This window comes from Pollicipes pollicipes, unplaced genomic scaffold, assembly GCF_011947565.3.
Source record: "Pollicipes pollicipes isolate AB1234 unplaced genomic scaffold, Ppol_2.1 Scaffold_5724;HRSCAF=6776_pilon_pilon_pilon, whole genome shotgun sequence".
Classification (NCBI taxonomy): Eukaryota; Metazoa; Arthropoda; class Thecostraca; order Pollicipedomorpha; family Pollicipedidae; genus Pollicipes; species Pollicipes pollicipes.
Window position 1 is genome coordinate 15643285 of NW_023596746.1, and position 16838 is coordinate 15660122.

A 16838-nucleotide genomic window follows, 5' to 3' on the forward strand; every position below is an offset into this window, starting at 1 on the left:
GGATGCATTGTGGGCCCGCTGTACACTGATCAGTCCATGGGGGAAGGGAGAGGGGGCTCCTCTGATGACATGTCTTTCACGTGTGCTTCAGAGTGCGGATGCTATGATTTATAACGTACGTTTGTGCAAAAGAGCTCAGATTGTTAGTTCACTGGTACTCTACATGTCTTGGACATGTTGATGTTACATTTCAGTGGGTAATCTATCATATCATATGGGTAATCTATGGTATGCCCCTACAACGACGAATCCTGCTTGCGCAATAGTCGCCGTCGACAGCGCCGTCGGCAGGTCCTGACTACCATAGATGATCGCTAGCGACATTTCGTATCCTTTACTTGGTTTCCCCCAGAGCTGTAAAATGAATGGGCCGTCCACCTCATCGATTTTCCCGTTGATTTTCCCGATTTCCCCCGTTGTGGGAGATCGCCTAGTTGTGTGAGCTGGTGCGGGGTCAGGTGTTGAGGTGCGGCGTCAGTTGGGCCGTGTTATGCTGACGAGGCGTGGTGTCTGGGCCGACGCCGATTGTGGCGCGGGTGGCGCGCCAGCCCGACCCGGGCCGTGCCGCCCGCCCGCGCCCGGCTCCCGGCTCTTGGCTCCCGGCTCCCGGCTCCCGGTGACACCCCTCTGCGGTGCCGCAGGCTGTGTCAACGTGTTGCTCACCAATCCGCTGTGGGGTGGCCAACACGCGCATGAAGATGGAGGGCGTGGCGGAGCTGAGCGAGCGGGTCCGCGGGCAGGCGCGGCCGCCCGCCAGCAGGCGCTACCGTAGTCTGGCCGGGTGCGGTCACAAGCCGGGCCTTGTTCCCAAGGCTGACTCTAGCGCGCTATGCTCCTGCGTGAGGCGGGGGACCCGCACCGATCAGTCAGCGGCTCTGGCATGAGGCGGGGACCCGCACCGATCAGCCTTTACCACCACCCTTTTCGTGGTCAGCCTGCACGTCGGACTCCGTGATGTGAAAGTGAACGAGACGCAGGTCTTCATTGACGCCATATAGCCGGGCGTCGCGCGACAACTGGTCGTGTTTCGTCCGCCCGGTCGAGCTCATTCGTGCGCTCGCCCGCTCGCCCGCCCGGTGACACGGCGGCTGGGTCGTCGGCAGACGGCGTGCGTCGCATCGCCACTGAGGAGGGCACCGGCGCCCTCTACAACGGCCTGACGCCCTCGCTCATGCTCACCGTCCAACCCGGCCGTTCAGTTCGTGGCTTACGAGGCCGCCAAACGCTATCTGGAGGTGAGTCGGCGGGGTCGACTCCATCTGGGCGGGACCGGCACGTGCCAGCGGTAGAGCAGGTGACGGCCCTGGTCGGCGGAAGGAGGAGCTGGGCCGGCACGTGCCTCCCGTTCGGCCAGCCTCCATGGACGGCAGTCCAGTTCCGAGCCTCCATGGACGGCAAGGGTGCGGGGTGGGCTAGCCCGTGCGAGCGACTGCTGCTGATCTACAGGGGGTATCGCTGCGGTCGTCCTCGGACGCCACCACACGGGCACCATCTCACACTGACCAATTGGTGGGCTCCGGGCTGTCACTCGGGGGTCTTCATTTGCGTGACGAACATGTCCTGACGGCTTCAGTGCTCTCCATATGTTCTGACCCCGCTGTGCTCGCCGTGTGTTCTGATCCGCTGTGTTCGCCGTGTGTTGTGACCCGCGCCATGCTCTCAGTATGTTCTGACCCCGCTGTGCTCGCCGTGCGTTCTGACCCCGCCGTGCTCGCCATGTGTTCTGACCCTGCTGTGTTCGCTGTGTGTTGTGACCCATGTGCGTTGTTCCCCGCGCCGTGTTCTGACCCTCGGCTGTGTCCTCCAGCGTCTGAAGCCGGGCGTGCCGCTCAGCGCCACCACAGTGTTCGTGGTGGGCGCCGCCTGCAAGGCGCTGGCCACCATCATCACCTACCCCCTGCAGATGGTGCAGGCCAAACTGCGGGTATGGCTGCCGCCTCCACCGGCCCCCTATCGAACGCCGGGCCGTCACTCTTCCCACACGTTACGGGCGTGGCCGGGTTTGCCGGCAAATGTCAGTCTTATTGAAGCTCGGTGATGGCGCACACATTGAGCGGCTTACCCGCTCGACGTGACAAGCTGTGTTCGTGATTGCCTGTCACGTTTGTTATTGTTTCTTATCCGTGCGGGACTTGGTCGTCTTTCCATGACGTTTCTTTTCATGCTGGTATATTTTCGGTGGTGTCTTAAAGCGACCCTTTCCGTGGTCTCCAGTTATTTCCTTGGGCGCCTTTATGGCGCCGATCTGGTCGTCACTCGTGTGTAGTCTCCAACTTGGCCTCAAAATAAAGCCTCTGCGCGTTTATGACGGACGTACGGTAAATACGTTTTTTGCAACATCCACATTCATCATGCCTCACAAAGCATTCCGTGCGTCGAAATCGCACGACTCTGCAGTTCGGTTGTCGTCGCAGGCGTCGGTGTGACCGGTCCGGCGGCAGCGGTGTCTCCCCCGAGCCTCACGACTGCGTGCCGGTTTGGTCTGACCTGATCTCACGGAGCGTAGTCTGATCTGATCTGGTCCGGTGCAGGTGGGCGGTCTGGTCCTCGAGGACGGCACCAGGGAGCTGCGCGTCCTGCGCATCCTGCTGCTCCTCTACAGGTCAGGCGATCGGGCGCCGGGCCTCAGTCCGCGTACCGCGCAACGTATGGGTTGTGAGGTCGGATTGTGTGGACAGATGATTCATGCCCAAGTGACATCTTGAACGTAGTTAAGTACGGAGATCAGAGGCCTCGTCACGTTACGGCGGTGGATGTGGGGCTATGAGCTAGTTGTGCCGCCAAACTAGAGCGAGAACGAAACCAGAGGTACGGGACTCGGTCCCTCGCGTTGCTCGCCTTTCCTGCCACGGTGAGAGGCAGGTAGGCGACGCCATGTAGCCTAAGCGGCCGAGCGCGTCGTAAAGTCTCGATGACGAACGAGTTGTGCCGCCCTGTGGAGGGCCTCTTCCTTCCTGCCGGACGGCACTGCCACCGGACAAGGCCGCCATCTCACCTCGGGTCGGCCGTCCGTAGGCACGGCGGCCTGGCCGGCGTCTTCAAGGGCCTGGAGGCTAAGATGCTGCAGACAGTGCTGACGGCGGCGCTCATGTTCGTGCTCTACGAGAAGATCGCCCGCTTTGTCTTCTTCCTGCTGCTGGGTCGGCGGGGGTAGACGACATTAGTGCTGGACGGCTGTGCTGTCGTTCTGCCGGGGTGGCGCCGGCGCTCGACTCGAGACTTGGCCGCCGCGGGTATTGCCTGTCCAGGCCGACACCCCGGCCAGCACCGCACACCCGCGCAACAGTCGGCACAGTGCAGGGCATTGTCAGCGATCGGCGGTGCCGTGTTGTCAGTACCTCAGGCTTATAGACGTCATATACTACGCCTAGTTTTCAGTTGGTTGTCATGTACCAGGGATGCATAATTGCATGTTCGTCACTAGTATTATTTCGTAAAACGTGACATGAGGCGCTGATGTAGGCAAACAAATTGGGCGATTAGCTTGTCGGCGAGTGAGCCAGGGTTGACATGACGTGGCAAAGCTCCTTCCAGCGTTAATTACTTAGGAGCACCCAGGCACGTTTCAAGGGTGACTTGGCATTTGCATCGCCATTGCCTTCTGTTTCGAGTGCGTCCTAGATCAGTTGTGAGTCAATTTGAGTGACCTTTTAGCCTGTACATTCTCGGGATCTACACGGATTGCGGGCGTGAGGCGCCCAGATTTCTCTCAAGTTGAGATATATTTATCAATAAGGCCAAAAATATATGCGTAGAAGTCATTTTTTTCAGAACGTACTGTACAGGTCAATTTGCCCATGTGAACCATTATTCTTGGCTGCTCGTTGCTGCTGTCGCAATGTTCGTTGCTTCAAATTTTTGGGAACAACGCCACGCTGTCTGTGCTATACGTACCTCGCAGTTTTACCTCTCCAGACCGCGCATCACCAGAGAAATACGCGGAGGCTTGGCTCGTCCAATCCGATGCGTGCTAATATTCCGTGCAATATGCAGCTGACCAATCAGTCGACCGTGGCCGGTGGCCGGTATCTGTCTGTCGACAGCGAGCCGTGGCTGTGACCATTGGAGGTGCGACTCTGCGCGTGCCTCTGCGACGGTACGAGATTCTCATGTGTTCATGTGTTCCCTCGCACATCCGTATGTTTCGGACGGGCTTGGAGCGCGGCGAGTGGAGCGGCGTAATTGAGCGCTGGTTCGTGCCACCATGTGAGAGTGTGGAATACACTAGCAGGAATGGAGAGTTCTGTTACTAGTTGTATGATTCAGTTTGTCTTTTACGACCTCCGTCAGCGAGACATGAACGTAAAGCAGGACCAGACAGCGACTCAACCCGACTGATTTTCCAACGGGGTGTTATTCGAACGCCATGAGAGTGGCGACATCGCGAGCACGTCGCCCACCCGCACGATTTGAATAGGTGTCCAGTGTTATAAACAGCCACGCGTACTGCATACGATCACTTGTCGGGATGTTACACACATGGTGCTGTAGCTGGGTGGTGGACAATTAATACACCCACTGGCACCCGACCTGAACGAATTGGCCGCCATCGTTGAGGTCAAGTAAATGGATTGGGAGCCGCGACGATGGTGGGATGGACGTATGCAGCGCCCATCAGGGTTTAGTCCTCTGAGGTTACAGGGGGCGGCTGGAGGGGACGAAAGCCAGTTCCAGCGAGGGCCGATTCGAATTTATGTTACATGTTGCCGGTACTTATCACTTTCTCGCTAATTCCCGACATACCCCAAGATAACTCGTGAGTCGGATGCGCAAAATCTCACTTCTGCAGTGTTATAACTGGGTTATTCATTGCTGAGCTTTGCTTATTCTATGCAACCAGCATGTTTTTTTTTCTCCAAGGCATACTGATGTCAGTGCTCTACACCTGCCTTATCTGTCCTGATCATTCGTGTAACTTGCGGAAGCGTGTCCCGGCCGTTTTCATGGAATTGCCTGCATTGCAAAACCAGCTGATTTAACTTCTCGATATCCTGTCAGCCCACTGACTTCTGCTAAATTGACAAGCCGCGCTTTCTTAAGGTTCACTTCACATCAGCGGTGCTCGCATCTAGGTTGTGAACGCATCTAAATAATCACGTAAGAACTGGTTCACTGTGGTTCACACGTCAGCTCCAGCACCACCGGCTAAATCCAGCAGAAAGTGATGAATTCCCTGTATTTACACAGCGATGGTGGATGACGTGGCTGAAGCAGAACGGTACCGGGTGATAACGGCCTGCCCTGTCGCCGTTGACGCACTGGGCGAGCGGCCAGAGGTCGGGGCCAACACACTAGGGACGACATCGGCCGCGGTCTGAGGCGCCGCACCAGCTGGCTGGTGGCTGGCGCTCGAGCCCAGGCGCCAGGCGCCGGTCAGCGCAGCAACTCATTCTGCACCGGCACTGCCCAGCACAGCATTTTTTTACAGCAACCGATGTACCGCATGGAAACAGAAAAGGCTCTGGGTCAGGGTGTCGCCGTATGCACCGACGGTGGTCAGACGAGACTGTGGCGGCGGCGGCGGAGCCAGCGGCGCCAGCTCAGGCCGCCCTCCAGCCGCGCCCACACACACCACGTTAGAGCCATCCCCGGACGAGGGTCACTTGCTCGGCCCTCCGACATCACCCGCTCACCCTTGGGCGCCGCTGCTGGCCATCTCGCAACTCGAACACCACTCGCCACTCGCTCAGTCATCTGACGTCAATGGCTTCTCTATCGGACGCCACCTCACACATCCGGCACACCCGTTGGCCTCCCCGCCGACGGTCAGCCAGCCATCGGCTCGTCGCCGACGACGCGGATCTCCAATCGCTCGCCGTTCTCGTCGACCAGGTATCCCTTGCCGTTCATCACCTGCTCGAGCACCTCCTGCGGAAGGCTGATGTGCTCGGTGCCGTCGGCCGTGCCGACCAGCGCCTGGCCGCGCGCCGCGCCCGACTGCGGCGACAGCGTGTCAGCCACCACCGCCTCCACGGCCGCGTCCACGGCTGCGCCTGGATCCACCGGGCGGCGGCGCTTCTTGCCGCGGCCCCGGCCTGTGGCCGGCGGCGGGGCGGCGGCCGCCAGCAGCTCGGACGGGTCCAGCTGCCAGGCCATGTTGACACCGCGCGTCCTGTTGGCGCGGCGGGGCGACGTCAGGCACGGGCGCCGGAGCTGTTCCCGGCGTGCCGGCACAGCGTAGTGTGTCAGCAGATACAGGGGTTACCCGCGACTGTCGGGCGCGACCACAACACATCCAGCCGCACGCCATGGCCACAGAAAAAAAAAATGTAAGGAGCGCAATGCAAAACAGTGAACCATCTAATCTAATCCATCTAATCCATCATTGTCGCCTTGGAGTCCATCTAAAACTCAAATGCGACAATCCTTAAAACGCCTGCACATCAATTCCTTGAACAGCGCTACGACATACAAATACACGGCACACTTACTTTTCCTCCAGCTCCTTCGCGGAGAGCAGTGGGAGACCTTGGGCCATGAGGAAGGTGTAGTTCTCCTTGCCGACCTCGGCTAACAGCTCCCCGCACTCCAGCACCGCCTCGTCTTGGGCCGTCAGCTGCTTCCGCTTGTCCTGCCCACAGCCGAGTGACCAAGTGCGTCACGCCCAGTCGCGCCCCACGGCAGCTTCACGTGATATGAATATCTGGATCGGCTACAGCTGCGTGGAAAGCTAGGTGCGGTCCAGACAAAATGAAAAGCGCCCAGACGCCTGACAGCGATGTGTAGCTATCCCTCCACAGTCGTTGTCTTTGATGCGCATGGTCAAATGGCAAAACTGCCGACAAAGAGGGATTGGCCGATGGAACGCGGGAGTGGCGCGTCAATACCACGGATCATGATAGTAAATCATGCGACGCTTAAAACACTTCTTTGAGGTATTCCACCCACTTCCAAAAACCAATTTAAAAGATGATGGCCGTTTCTTATGCAAAACAGACGTTGCGACAGAGTTCTGCAGAAAGACGCCTGTAGGGCCACGGATGCCGTGTTTAAAGAGTTTGACTGGAAGTCCACGACGCCAGGTTGACTCGTGAGCCCTCTTAAAATCAAAGAAGATGGCACCTAAATGGCGACCCTGCTTAAAAGCAGCGCGCACAGCAGTCATGTGTTAAGGGGTGGTCCACCGTGCAGCGGTTTTTCCTAAAACCACACTGAACATTGTTCGAGATGCGTTTGCCACCTAAGTACCACAACAATCTCAAGTTCATAATTTTCTCAATCAAGTACATAACGGTGAGGTAACAGAAATAAGCCTGTAATCCAGCAGATCTAAGCCCGTCTTACCCGGTTTAAAGTGACACTACCGTAGCATTTCGCCAGTCCACCGGGGAATCACCTCCTTTCCATAACAAGTTAAAACTACCCAACACGGACTGTAACGCACGAGGATAGATGTTTCAACATCTCGTGGATGTGATCGGAACCTTCCGCCACGCTCCGCCAAGTCTAAACGGTCGCTTGGAATGTATTCACAGTGAATGGCAAATTGTAACCACGCTCCTCGGACGTTAAAAAATCACGGCAATTGACTCGACGCGTACTCCATGACGCAAACATTGTATCCTATCGTTCCCTGCTCGGCAGCGATCCGCTAGCGCCCACGTGATCGCATTGGCCACATCGATGGGTTGTACAACTTGGCCACGTGAACGCAACAATGGTGGTGGGGTGGAAGAAAAATAGCCTGAAATTCGTTTGATCTGTGACCACAGCTGAGATGGCGGGGTGAACCTGCTTAGTTTGCTAACGTATTCCCTCCAGGAAACACGCTTCGCCTCGCGAATGGTGCGCCTTGCTGCCGCCCAAGCATTGCGGAATACGATCAGAGTTGGCCAAGTGCTACTGTGATCGAAAGCCCTGAAGGCGCGTCGGTGTGTACCGGTGTCTATTTCCAAAAAAATACCAATGTCTGTTAAAAAATATCTAAAAATATCAATGTCTATCTCCGTGACAGAAGCCTAAACAACCCTAACCTAGAGAAGCCTTACCTTATCTCATCCTGTCTGACCTATTGGTATCACAGCAGCATTTGTGAGTCACCAATTATTGTAAAACTCCTACTGTCATGCCATGCACTTAACCAACTTAACCTAACTCGGAGTAACCCATATGTTGAGGAACCTTGTTCATATAAGGCGGTTTTAAGTGAGCTCGGTTTTGAATGACTTGTAGACTTCTGAAAGGGAAACATGGGTTTCATATTTGTGGTCAGAATATATCAGTTGGGAGTGAAACATTCGCATAGAATATGGGGAAGAAGCGAAGACATCCTCGTAGCCCGCTTGCGGTGTCGCTTTACACCGCAAGCGGGCAATTCCAGGGCGCTGCCATCACACAGCCTACCCTTACTTCAGATGGTGTGTCAGGACTGTTAAAACTCAGTGCGATGTTGTTCGTGGGGACCAGCTGCGCACCCCTGCGCACCTTGATGCGGTGAGCGTCTGTCAGCCCGAACTCAGCGGGGCCGTCGACTGTTTTCTCATCATTGACATCTTTCGGGTAAAAACAGTTGATGATGCATTTTGATGAGTTCTTTGTTCTATGAGCCTCCACAGTCATCGCCACCGACACGCCCTTCTTCCCTTCCGCATCCCGAACACAGTACACAAACCTATCCGAAGTCATGGCCCGTTTCGCCTCCTCTCCGCTCTGAAACTCGACCTAGATCCCACCACCCGCGCGCTTTTCGCATCGGTCCAAACCTTTCCAAACCCATTCCGCCTTTGAAAGGGCGAAATACACACCCATTCGGCCTTTGAAAGGGCGACAGGGACGATAGCGCCTTCTCGGTGCTTCGAAAATTCAGGATTCGAGGGGTGGGCGTTGACACACTACCACCTGTAGTCCCAGCTCGCCCTTCTTTCGGGGTGCGGGTGTTTTTGGGGATTGACGTTGTCATGCACGTAAGGTTTAGGCGTTCGGCACCGGGACCTCCCACCCACCACGGAACCCAACTGGGGGACGGCCAAACACTCCAATCGGGAGATGGTGACTGCCAGGGCTACTCCGGTGCTACACGGGGCGGGCGACGCCTCCCACACGCCCATGTGTAACCGGGGAGACCCCTCCCCGTGCTAACCGCGGTTCAGCGCCGTCGCCCCTTGACCCCTCAAGCCGCTGCGCGCGACCAAGCGCCCCAAGCGGAGACCTGCACGGAGCACCCAGCCGCAGCGCGAGCGGCAAGCCGCTAGACCCGTGTGGAGCCCCACTGGATCCCCGCGCCCCCGAATATCCTCGCCAAAGTTGAGTGATGGGACGTGCTGTGGCTGGCCCGCGCGTCGTGCCCCCTCAGCTAGCAGGATCCGATCAACGCGGGGACGCGGGCGAAGGGGCACGGCACCCCGACAAAACGAGGATGAGGAGTGGTGAGAGGGCCGGATGCGGAAATGCGGGTGATGAGGAGGGAGGTGGCGGGATACGAAGCAGGGGCTCACATGCCGGCGGGGTCGCTAGGTCCTGAAATGAACAGCTTGCACTGTCCGTCCATGACCGGAGCTGGGACCCCAGGGGGCGCTACTCTCCTACACCGGCCGAAGCTGGTGCCCCCGTTGGGGGGGGGGGGGGGGGGGGGGGGGGGGGGCGTGTGTACGTGTTTGCGCCCGTGCGTGCCGTGCGTGCGTGTAAAGCTAACATATTAAAACGTTGCTTTAATGAAAGAGGCAATGCTGCTTACTCATCTAACACATTGCCCATGCTGACGTGAGCATGGAGAGGGTTGTTTTGAATCATTACAATGTGGAGGCTCAAGAAACAGGCATTTTACGTGAATACACGACGGATACCGCTATTTTCTATGCATCTGACTCAGCACTGTCATTTTTCGGTGGGCCAATGCTGCTAGAAGAGCACACCCAAGCGATGTGAATCTCCCAAATCGCGGAAGTCCGGCTCACCTTGTCCAGCAGCCCAATCAGAATGCTGGGCGTGTTGCCCAGGATGCTGGTTTCCAGATCCTTCAGCTTCTTCTCCAGCAGAGAGTTCTCATTTTTCAGCCGCGCGATCTTGGCCTGGTCCTTGGTAGCCTCCACGCTGAAGTAGTCAACCGCCCGCCGCAGCTCGGCCCCCTGGCGCAAAGGCCCGCGACATGAGCAATCAACGTCTGAGAACACGCTCCTGCCCAGCCCTAGTACGCCAGTCACTGGCGCATCGCAGTACATCGCGCCGGGTACCTGCCCAGCCCCAGTACACCAGTCACTGGCGCACCGCGGTACATCGCCCTGGGTACCTGCCCAGCCCCAGTACACCAGTCACTGCGCACCGCGGTACATCGCGCTGGGTACCTGCCCAGCCCTAGTACGCCAGTCACTGGCGCACCGCGGTACATCGCGCTGGGTACCTACCCAGCCCTAGAACGTCAGCCACTGGCGCATCGCAGGACATCGCGCTGGGTCACGCCAGCCAGCCTTCTCGAGCAGGCATGATGTGACAGCATTCAACACGCGTGCGACTGTGCAGTTCCATATCATATATAACACGTAGTGACCTGTCCTTCGGTGTCGACGAAAGCCATGTTGCAGGGCCTCAGGATTCCTGCCAGCTTAGGCTATGCATGCATGTTGACAATTTCACCACATCGGGTTTAAAAATAAATAAATAATATTCAATAAGAAACTAAATCAATTTGGCTTTATAAAATACTAAATATAGGTTTATAAGAAAATTTCACTAGAAGTTGGAGCCGGCGCGACGTAACCAAAAACCCTCACTAGTACGCTGCTTGCAGAGATATCAGACATAATGTTATTTAAGCACGCATCTGAGAACAGTGTTTGCTCCACATAAGCAAGCACTGTTCTCTGTGTCACATTGGTAAATTTAACGCATGACGGCCATTACAGTTATGAAGTCATGACGGCCATTACAGTCAACGGACCCGAAAGCACCAATAAACAAACAAACAAAAAGCCGTAACGACCGGCGGTAGGCGGCCCAAGAACGACACCGTGCAATACGGCAGTCCTTCCAGCTGTCTAATTCGGAAAGCGGACACCCCAATGCGGTGGCCACCGCCGACGTCGTGGCGTGCTGAGGAACAGCAGCATGAGGGGCGGGCGGGACTCCAAGACCGATGACGTGTGGCCCCGGTCCCCTGGCCAGCCAGCGCTCACGCCCAGCCCACGCCGCGAAATTCACCTTTTGCACTTGGCTGGGATAGCACGCAACAGCTACGCCCCGGAATGAGGCAGCGCATGACATGAGGGAAAACGTCAGCTCCGATAACGAGTTTGCCGTCGCGAAATGGTGACGAATCCAATACGAACATGGAGAAAACAGGATGTAATTACACAATTTGACTAATTCGGACGTGCGACTACCAGCACAGGGTACCGTCGAAGCTGAAGCTCAGAATCTTCACGGAAGGCTAGGGGCGATATGCAAATGGAACTGTTAAAATGAGTGTGCTCTTTTTCAGAATGTCCATGCCGCGCACGACGTTTCCATACCGTGAGGCCTCGTCCTGAAACCGCTTGCCGCCAGCCGTTGGGGCTTCGGGAGCAGTGCAGTGCTCATGTCGAGACTTGACACGCGACATCGTGGAAAGTTAGTGCCTCTGTGCACTTTTCTTACGTTATAAGTATGTCCATCAAGACAGCATCATTATGTGTACCGCGTTCCACGCACCCCACGGACTTAAATGAAAAAATCAGCTATCCATGTAAAGAGCAATTTATGCTGAACACATGATAATGAGATGATGGTCAACATGGCGGTGGTCACGGTCAGATTTCTGCTGCAGTGCGCCGCAACCACGTGGCGCGATTTCAAAACTCGTTGATAGATGGTAGCAGGATCGACAGACATTCTGTGTGCAGGGTCTGCGAATAGTCGCTCGTGTGCAGACGCTGTCTTGTCAGACACGTATTGTGATGATGATGATGATTGGGGTTTTAGGGCGCGTCGACTTTTAGGGTCATTTTGCGCCCAGACACGTATTGTGGACACATACCCCGCCAATCATCGTTATCGGCTCCCACTCTGCACCCGGTACCCCGACCCACTGTCCGCGGCAGTGCCGTTATTTCAGGACTATTTGTCTCCCCAAACTTACCACGTTCTGCAGATCACGCTGTTTGGCCTGTAGAATCACCAGGTCGCGGTTGATTTTCTGCGTTTTCAAGGTCGTCTGAATGTTCACACGAGCCTGGGTAAACTCTGCAACGGACGTGACACGGGAACGGATGTGCAAGGCTGAAAATAATAACTTAATCGACTTATCATGAAAATCCTCTTCCTCATAAATACAGGATCAAAGGGAGTGATCAACATTTGTATGGGGTATTTATCTGAACTAACCATCCTGGCGACCATTGCGTACAGTTCAAAACTCTGTTCTTGAAGGGAATATCCCCCTTTTTGTACTCCTCACTTACTGTTACACCCTATGCGTACGATCTGATCCTCAATACCAGTTTTCTCAAACAACCTCCGAATAGCTGAAAACTTCAACTTGACGTAGCCGAAGCCGCACGAGCAATTCCATTTGACTTCCTGCTCACCACAATGAAAGTAATGATTCCATTTGTCTTCCTTTTCCGACGTGTGTGTTCCGTAATGTTGGCAACATCTTAAGAGTGTCCAAATGTTTGCGTAATGAATGCCACGAAAGCCTGAAACAGTCTATTTAGAAACTAAGGCATACGAACACGAAGCTTTCATTCCGCGAATCCAACGAAACTTTATACTATGGCTTTGATTTCTCCCCTATGGCGTCTAACCTTACAGGCTCTTTTCGAGGCGCACTTAAGGTTTTCAGAATGGGATCATCACGTGATCCATATGACGCAATGGTTCAAACGTCAACCAATGCGCTTCTCGGTGACACACCCTTGCCCGGTGGGCCAATCACAAACCTTTTATTAGCACCAATGGAGTGCTTACGTATATTTGTTTCCAGGTCGCCAGGAACTTTTTCCTAAATCCTCCTACGGGTATTGGTTGCATCTTGCGGTTTAAGAAATTTACATAGTTTTGCTGAGGTCACATCGGACACGACTGGCTGTCGCACAGGGACCTTGATTTTGGTGGTAAATTCGAGGTGGTGGACGGGACGATTGTCGTGCCGTGCATGCATGTGTACCGGGTAACACCTGAACACCTGTATTGTCCGCAGATGACCGCGTAGCTGTCTACGTAAATATTTAACACACTGCTATTACTGTAAAATTAGAATGGGCAGCTTTTTACGTAGAACACACGCCCAAATCCGAAATCATCATTACCATCACGGGCGAATGGTTTATGACGTCTTCATCTTGGCTTTTTTGGCCTATCAATCCTCATAGTACGGTGTAAATGAAACTTATGAGACTTATCTGGTGCAGATTGAGCCACTTATGTTGGGCTCAGTTTTTCAAAAAAGCCCATCTAAACCCCAATCCACCAAAAAATGCATCCCCTTCACCAGAACCCCTAAAACATCGCTGCACTGAATTTCATGTTTGGGTATAAATGCATTGCAGGTCAAGATGCAGCTTACTTTCAATCATTTTGTTACGTGTGAGAAAGGCTTTTGAAGTCTGAATGTGTTTGAATGTGCAGAACTCAGACCAGGCCGAAATGCACTTAGCTTTCACATTATTTTTGTGTGTGAAAAGCTGTAGACGTATAGCTGTGAGAAAAAACTCTTGCAACATCTAATGCCTAAGAATAAAGGTTGTGTTGAAATTGGTAATGACTGTGCACCAGGGCACAGGAGCTATGTTCAAGTTGGGGGCTAAGCCCCAAAATGCCAAAGTTGGCCCCTGAAATAAGATGGTGCCCCCCACCCCCACCACCAAGCCAGACAGTCAGTAATGGGTGCTCTACAGGTCAGCATGGCCCCATAGGATCAGAATGGGCTCTCTGCAGGACAAAGTATGCCTTGTGCAGTTAACAATGGGCCATGTACAGGTTAGAATGGGCCCACCCACTACAGGTAGGAAATGGACCTCCAAAAGTGGGCTCCATAGACCAAAATGGGCTCTCTACAGTACTGAAAGAGCCATCTACAGGCTAGCCTGGGACGTCCATAGTCCACAATATGCCCTCTGCATGCCAGAATGGACATTCCACAGGCTAGAATGGGCCCTCTAAGGCGTAGAATGTGCCCTTTTTCAAGCCAGAATGGCCCCCCTATATGTCAGAACGTGCTCTGTCCAATTACTAATGGGCCAACTGCTAGTCAGAATGGGGCCTCTACAGACCAGAATGGGCACTGCAAGTCGATATTGGGCCCTCTATAAGTCTAAATGGGCCCCAGTACAAGCCCAAATGGGTCCATCACATATGGCAACAGGTCCTCCACAGGGCAGAATGTGCCAGAATATCCCGACTACAGGCCAGAAATTCCATAGACTCACAAATACATACACATTCTTCTACAGGCCATAAATTCCATAGACCTACAAATACACAGACATTCTTCTACAGGACAGATATTCCATAGACCCAGGGTAACTTATGAGGGGCAGGCCAACATCAAAACCACCCTGTTTTATCACTCCAGAGCATGCTGGATGGGGGCATTTTTAGTATTGACTTTTAATTTGCTAACAGGAACCACATTACTCGTCGTTCATGAACTTCTACAAGGCCAGTACTGGTCACAAACCTAAAATGACCCAGGTCAACATTCTGTTTTCAAGAACATACTGCCTTGCCTAATCCTTGATGCTCATTCAAATGCAAAAATCAAAGCAGTCTCGCAAGATTTTGGTTACCGCGACCTTCGAAAGGTGAAACAATGTCACTGAACTTCAATGAGGACAGGTGACCTTCTGCTTAGAACAGGTCGCTAGGTTCATGGTGGTTGCATGAGGCCTGAGGGCACTTGGACACCATTGTGGAGTTTGACCTTGTCCGACCTTATTTGGCCCAACGTCATCACCTAGGAACCGTAAATTTTGACGCACGTGAGTTCACGTACAGGCCAACACACCCTGTGAATTTGGTGTCTCTAGCTCTCTTAGTTTCTGAGATCTCAGGGGGTTAAGTGGACCCCCACCGACAAAGAGCACTGAACCCGCCATCCGGGCGCGTGTTAAGGTAATTTGACATGCATCTGGGTTAATCTGATATATCTTGTTCTTTGCGAAGTCCCAGTATGTCTAATCTTACACGACACGACTATTTTAAACATTCTGTATCATAATTGATCGTGCGATGACTCGGTTACTGCACAGCGAGTCGGTTTTAAACAGTGTGACATAGGCTATCGGCTGTTGATTTCTGCCTAAGTGACTGGTCAAGGTGTTCTCAAGGTGTGCTAATGTTTGAGGTGATAATCTCGTTATTTTTCAACAGAGATCATCTGGATTGTTGTTGTATGATTGACAATTAGCTGCAAATAGATAATGTGCTACGTTGCGGGCATGTGTGCTACTTCTGGTATTTTTATGTGCTGTAAATAGCTCGCTTCGTACACTTATGATGCAAACCTTGCGTTAGTTCTGGTACACTCCATTGTGGTCAGGTACAGTCATGCAAATTAGTGCACGCTTGTAATGGAAATTGTATAATTTACCCGGCTACTAACTGGTAAAACTGAAACTCAGTGCGCCGAAAACGAGACAGAGGTGTTGACTGCGGGGTGTTGTACATTGTATTAGGGTGTTGGCAGTGTTATTCGCTTTGGCGTTAGGTTTTTGCTCGAATAAATTCAAGCTATGTAAGGGGAATTTATAATATACTGTTAGCTGCGAAGTGATGCCTACTGCCCTCCAGGCACTCAGTAGTTACTTCTTACAAAGCGTGTTGTGACCCATGTTGGGGTTGGCTCGAGTGCCTCGCGTGCTTGTTATCTCCCCCTGACGCGTATGGCTGCAGCCGGTGGTAACGCCCGTGCTTAAGCTCGGCGACGCCATAGGACGGCACGAGGCGTGCCAAGCATTGCAATACTTGAACTTACGCCACGCGATCCGATGGTAGGGATCATGCCTCGCACAAAAATGTACCGATTGGCGTGAGCTTGTGATGCCAGAAATCCATCCATTCAAAAACTGGGGGATTCTATTTTTTAATTTTTGCACTTGGCCACTGGTGCATTTACCAGCGGCCCTTCGACGTTGCGTGTACCCGTCTGCTGCGGCCAATAGTTGTCTAAGCACGTTTCTGTGGGGGTTAAGAATGGCAGGCCCCATCCATCCCACGGCCAGTAATCGGTGATGGCAGTGGCTACCAAACGGTTGGGGGCCAGCGGCGGGCTGCTGGTCATCCCCGTCAGCAGCGGCTGCCAAGGACTCACGTGTCGGGCCGGGTGGCGGCGGACAGCTTGCGGGCGCGCTCGTTGTCGAAGTCGTCGCCAGCCGTCGGGTCGTAGTCGGGGTCGTGTCGGCGTCGACGGCGGTCGGCGGCTGGCCCTCGACGGTGACGTGCCGCGCCCCGGTAAGGCGCACCATCGCTGCGACAGGGTCGCGGTACGTTAGCGCCCGGCCGACCTCGACGTCCATACACCGCCGAGCCCGTGCGCCCGATAAGGCGCACCATCGCTGCGACAGGGTCACGGCACGTTCGCGCCCGGCCGACCTCGACGTCCATACACCGCCGAGCCCGTGCGCCCCGGTGGCGCACCATCGCTGCGACAGGGTCACGGCATGTTAGCGCCCGGCCGACCTCGACGTCCATACCCGCCGAGCCCGTCCGTCAGCAGCTGGTGCCGTCAGCGCCCGACCGACCTCGGCGCCCACACATCGCCCAGTCCGTCCGCCGGCGGCTGGTGCCGTCAGCACCCGATCCTACCGTCCCGTCCCAGTCTGTCGGTTGTCCTGGCCAGCCCCCTCCGTCCCAGTCTGCCGGCTGTCTGGCCAGCCCACCTCCCGTCCCAGTCTATCGGCTGTCCTGGCCAGCCCACCTCCCGTCCC

At 54.7% G+C, this 16838-nt stretch overlaps 3 protein-coding genes across 3 annotated transcripts in view; 2 read left to right on the forward strand and 1 right to left on the reverse strand.

The window, feature by feature from the left end:
- The window catches only part of LOC119102713 (uncharacterized), a 5644-nt gene extending 4646 nt beyond the window's left edge, over window positions 1-998 (forward strand). Inside the window, exons 8-9 of the mRNA XM_037226172.1 lie at window positions 642-781; window positions 935-998. Of these exons, the coding sequence (XP_037082067.1) occupies window positions 642-781; window positions 935-998 (204 nt within the window). The remainder of the gene's footprint in view (window positions 1-641; window positions 782-934) is intronic.
- Window positions 999-1187: 189 nt separating this feature from the next.
- Window positions 1188-3187, forward strand: LOC119103564 (peroxisomal membrane protein PMP34-like). The gene is made up of 4 exons (XM_037227145.1): window positions 1188-1235; window positions 1808-1924; window positions 2532-2602; window positions 3016-3187. The coding sequence occupies exons 2-4, from the start codon at window positions 1904-1906 to the stop codon at window positions 3152-3154; spliced, it is 231 nt and encodes a 76-aa protein (XP_037083040.1). The 5' UTR covers window positions 1188-1235; window positions 1808-1903; the 3' UTR covers window positions 3155-3187.
- Window positions 3188-5159: 1972 nt separating this feature from the next.
- Window positions 5160-16838, reverse strand: part of LOC119102714 (uncharacterized) — a 16473-nt gene continuing 4794 nt past the window's right edge. The window contains exons 2-6 of the mRNA XM_037226173.1: window positions 12498-12608; window positions 12050-12153; window positions 9894-10064; window positions 6432-6571; window positions 5160-6112 (exon numbers count right to left, since the gene is read on the reverse strand). Of these exons, the coding sequence (XP_037082068.1) occupies window positions 5767-6112; window positions 6432-6571; window positions 9894-10064; window positions 12050-12153; window positions 12498-12608 (872 nt within the window). The 3' untranslated portion in view covers window positions 5160-5766. The remainder of the gene's footprint in view (window positions 6113-6431; window positions 6572-9893; window positions 10065-12049; window positions 12154-12497; window positions 12609-16838) is intronic.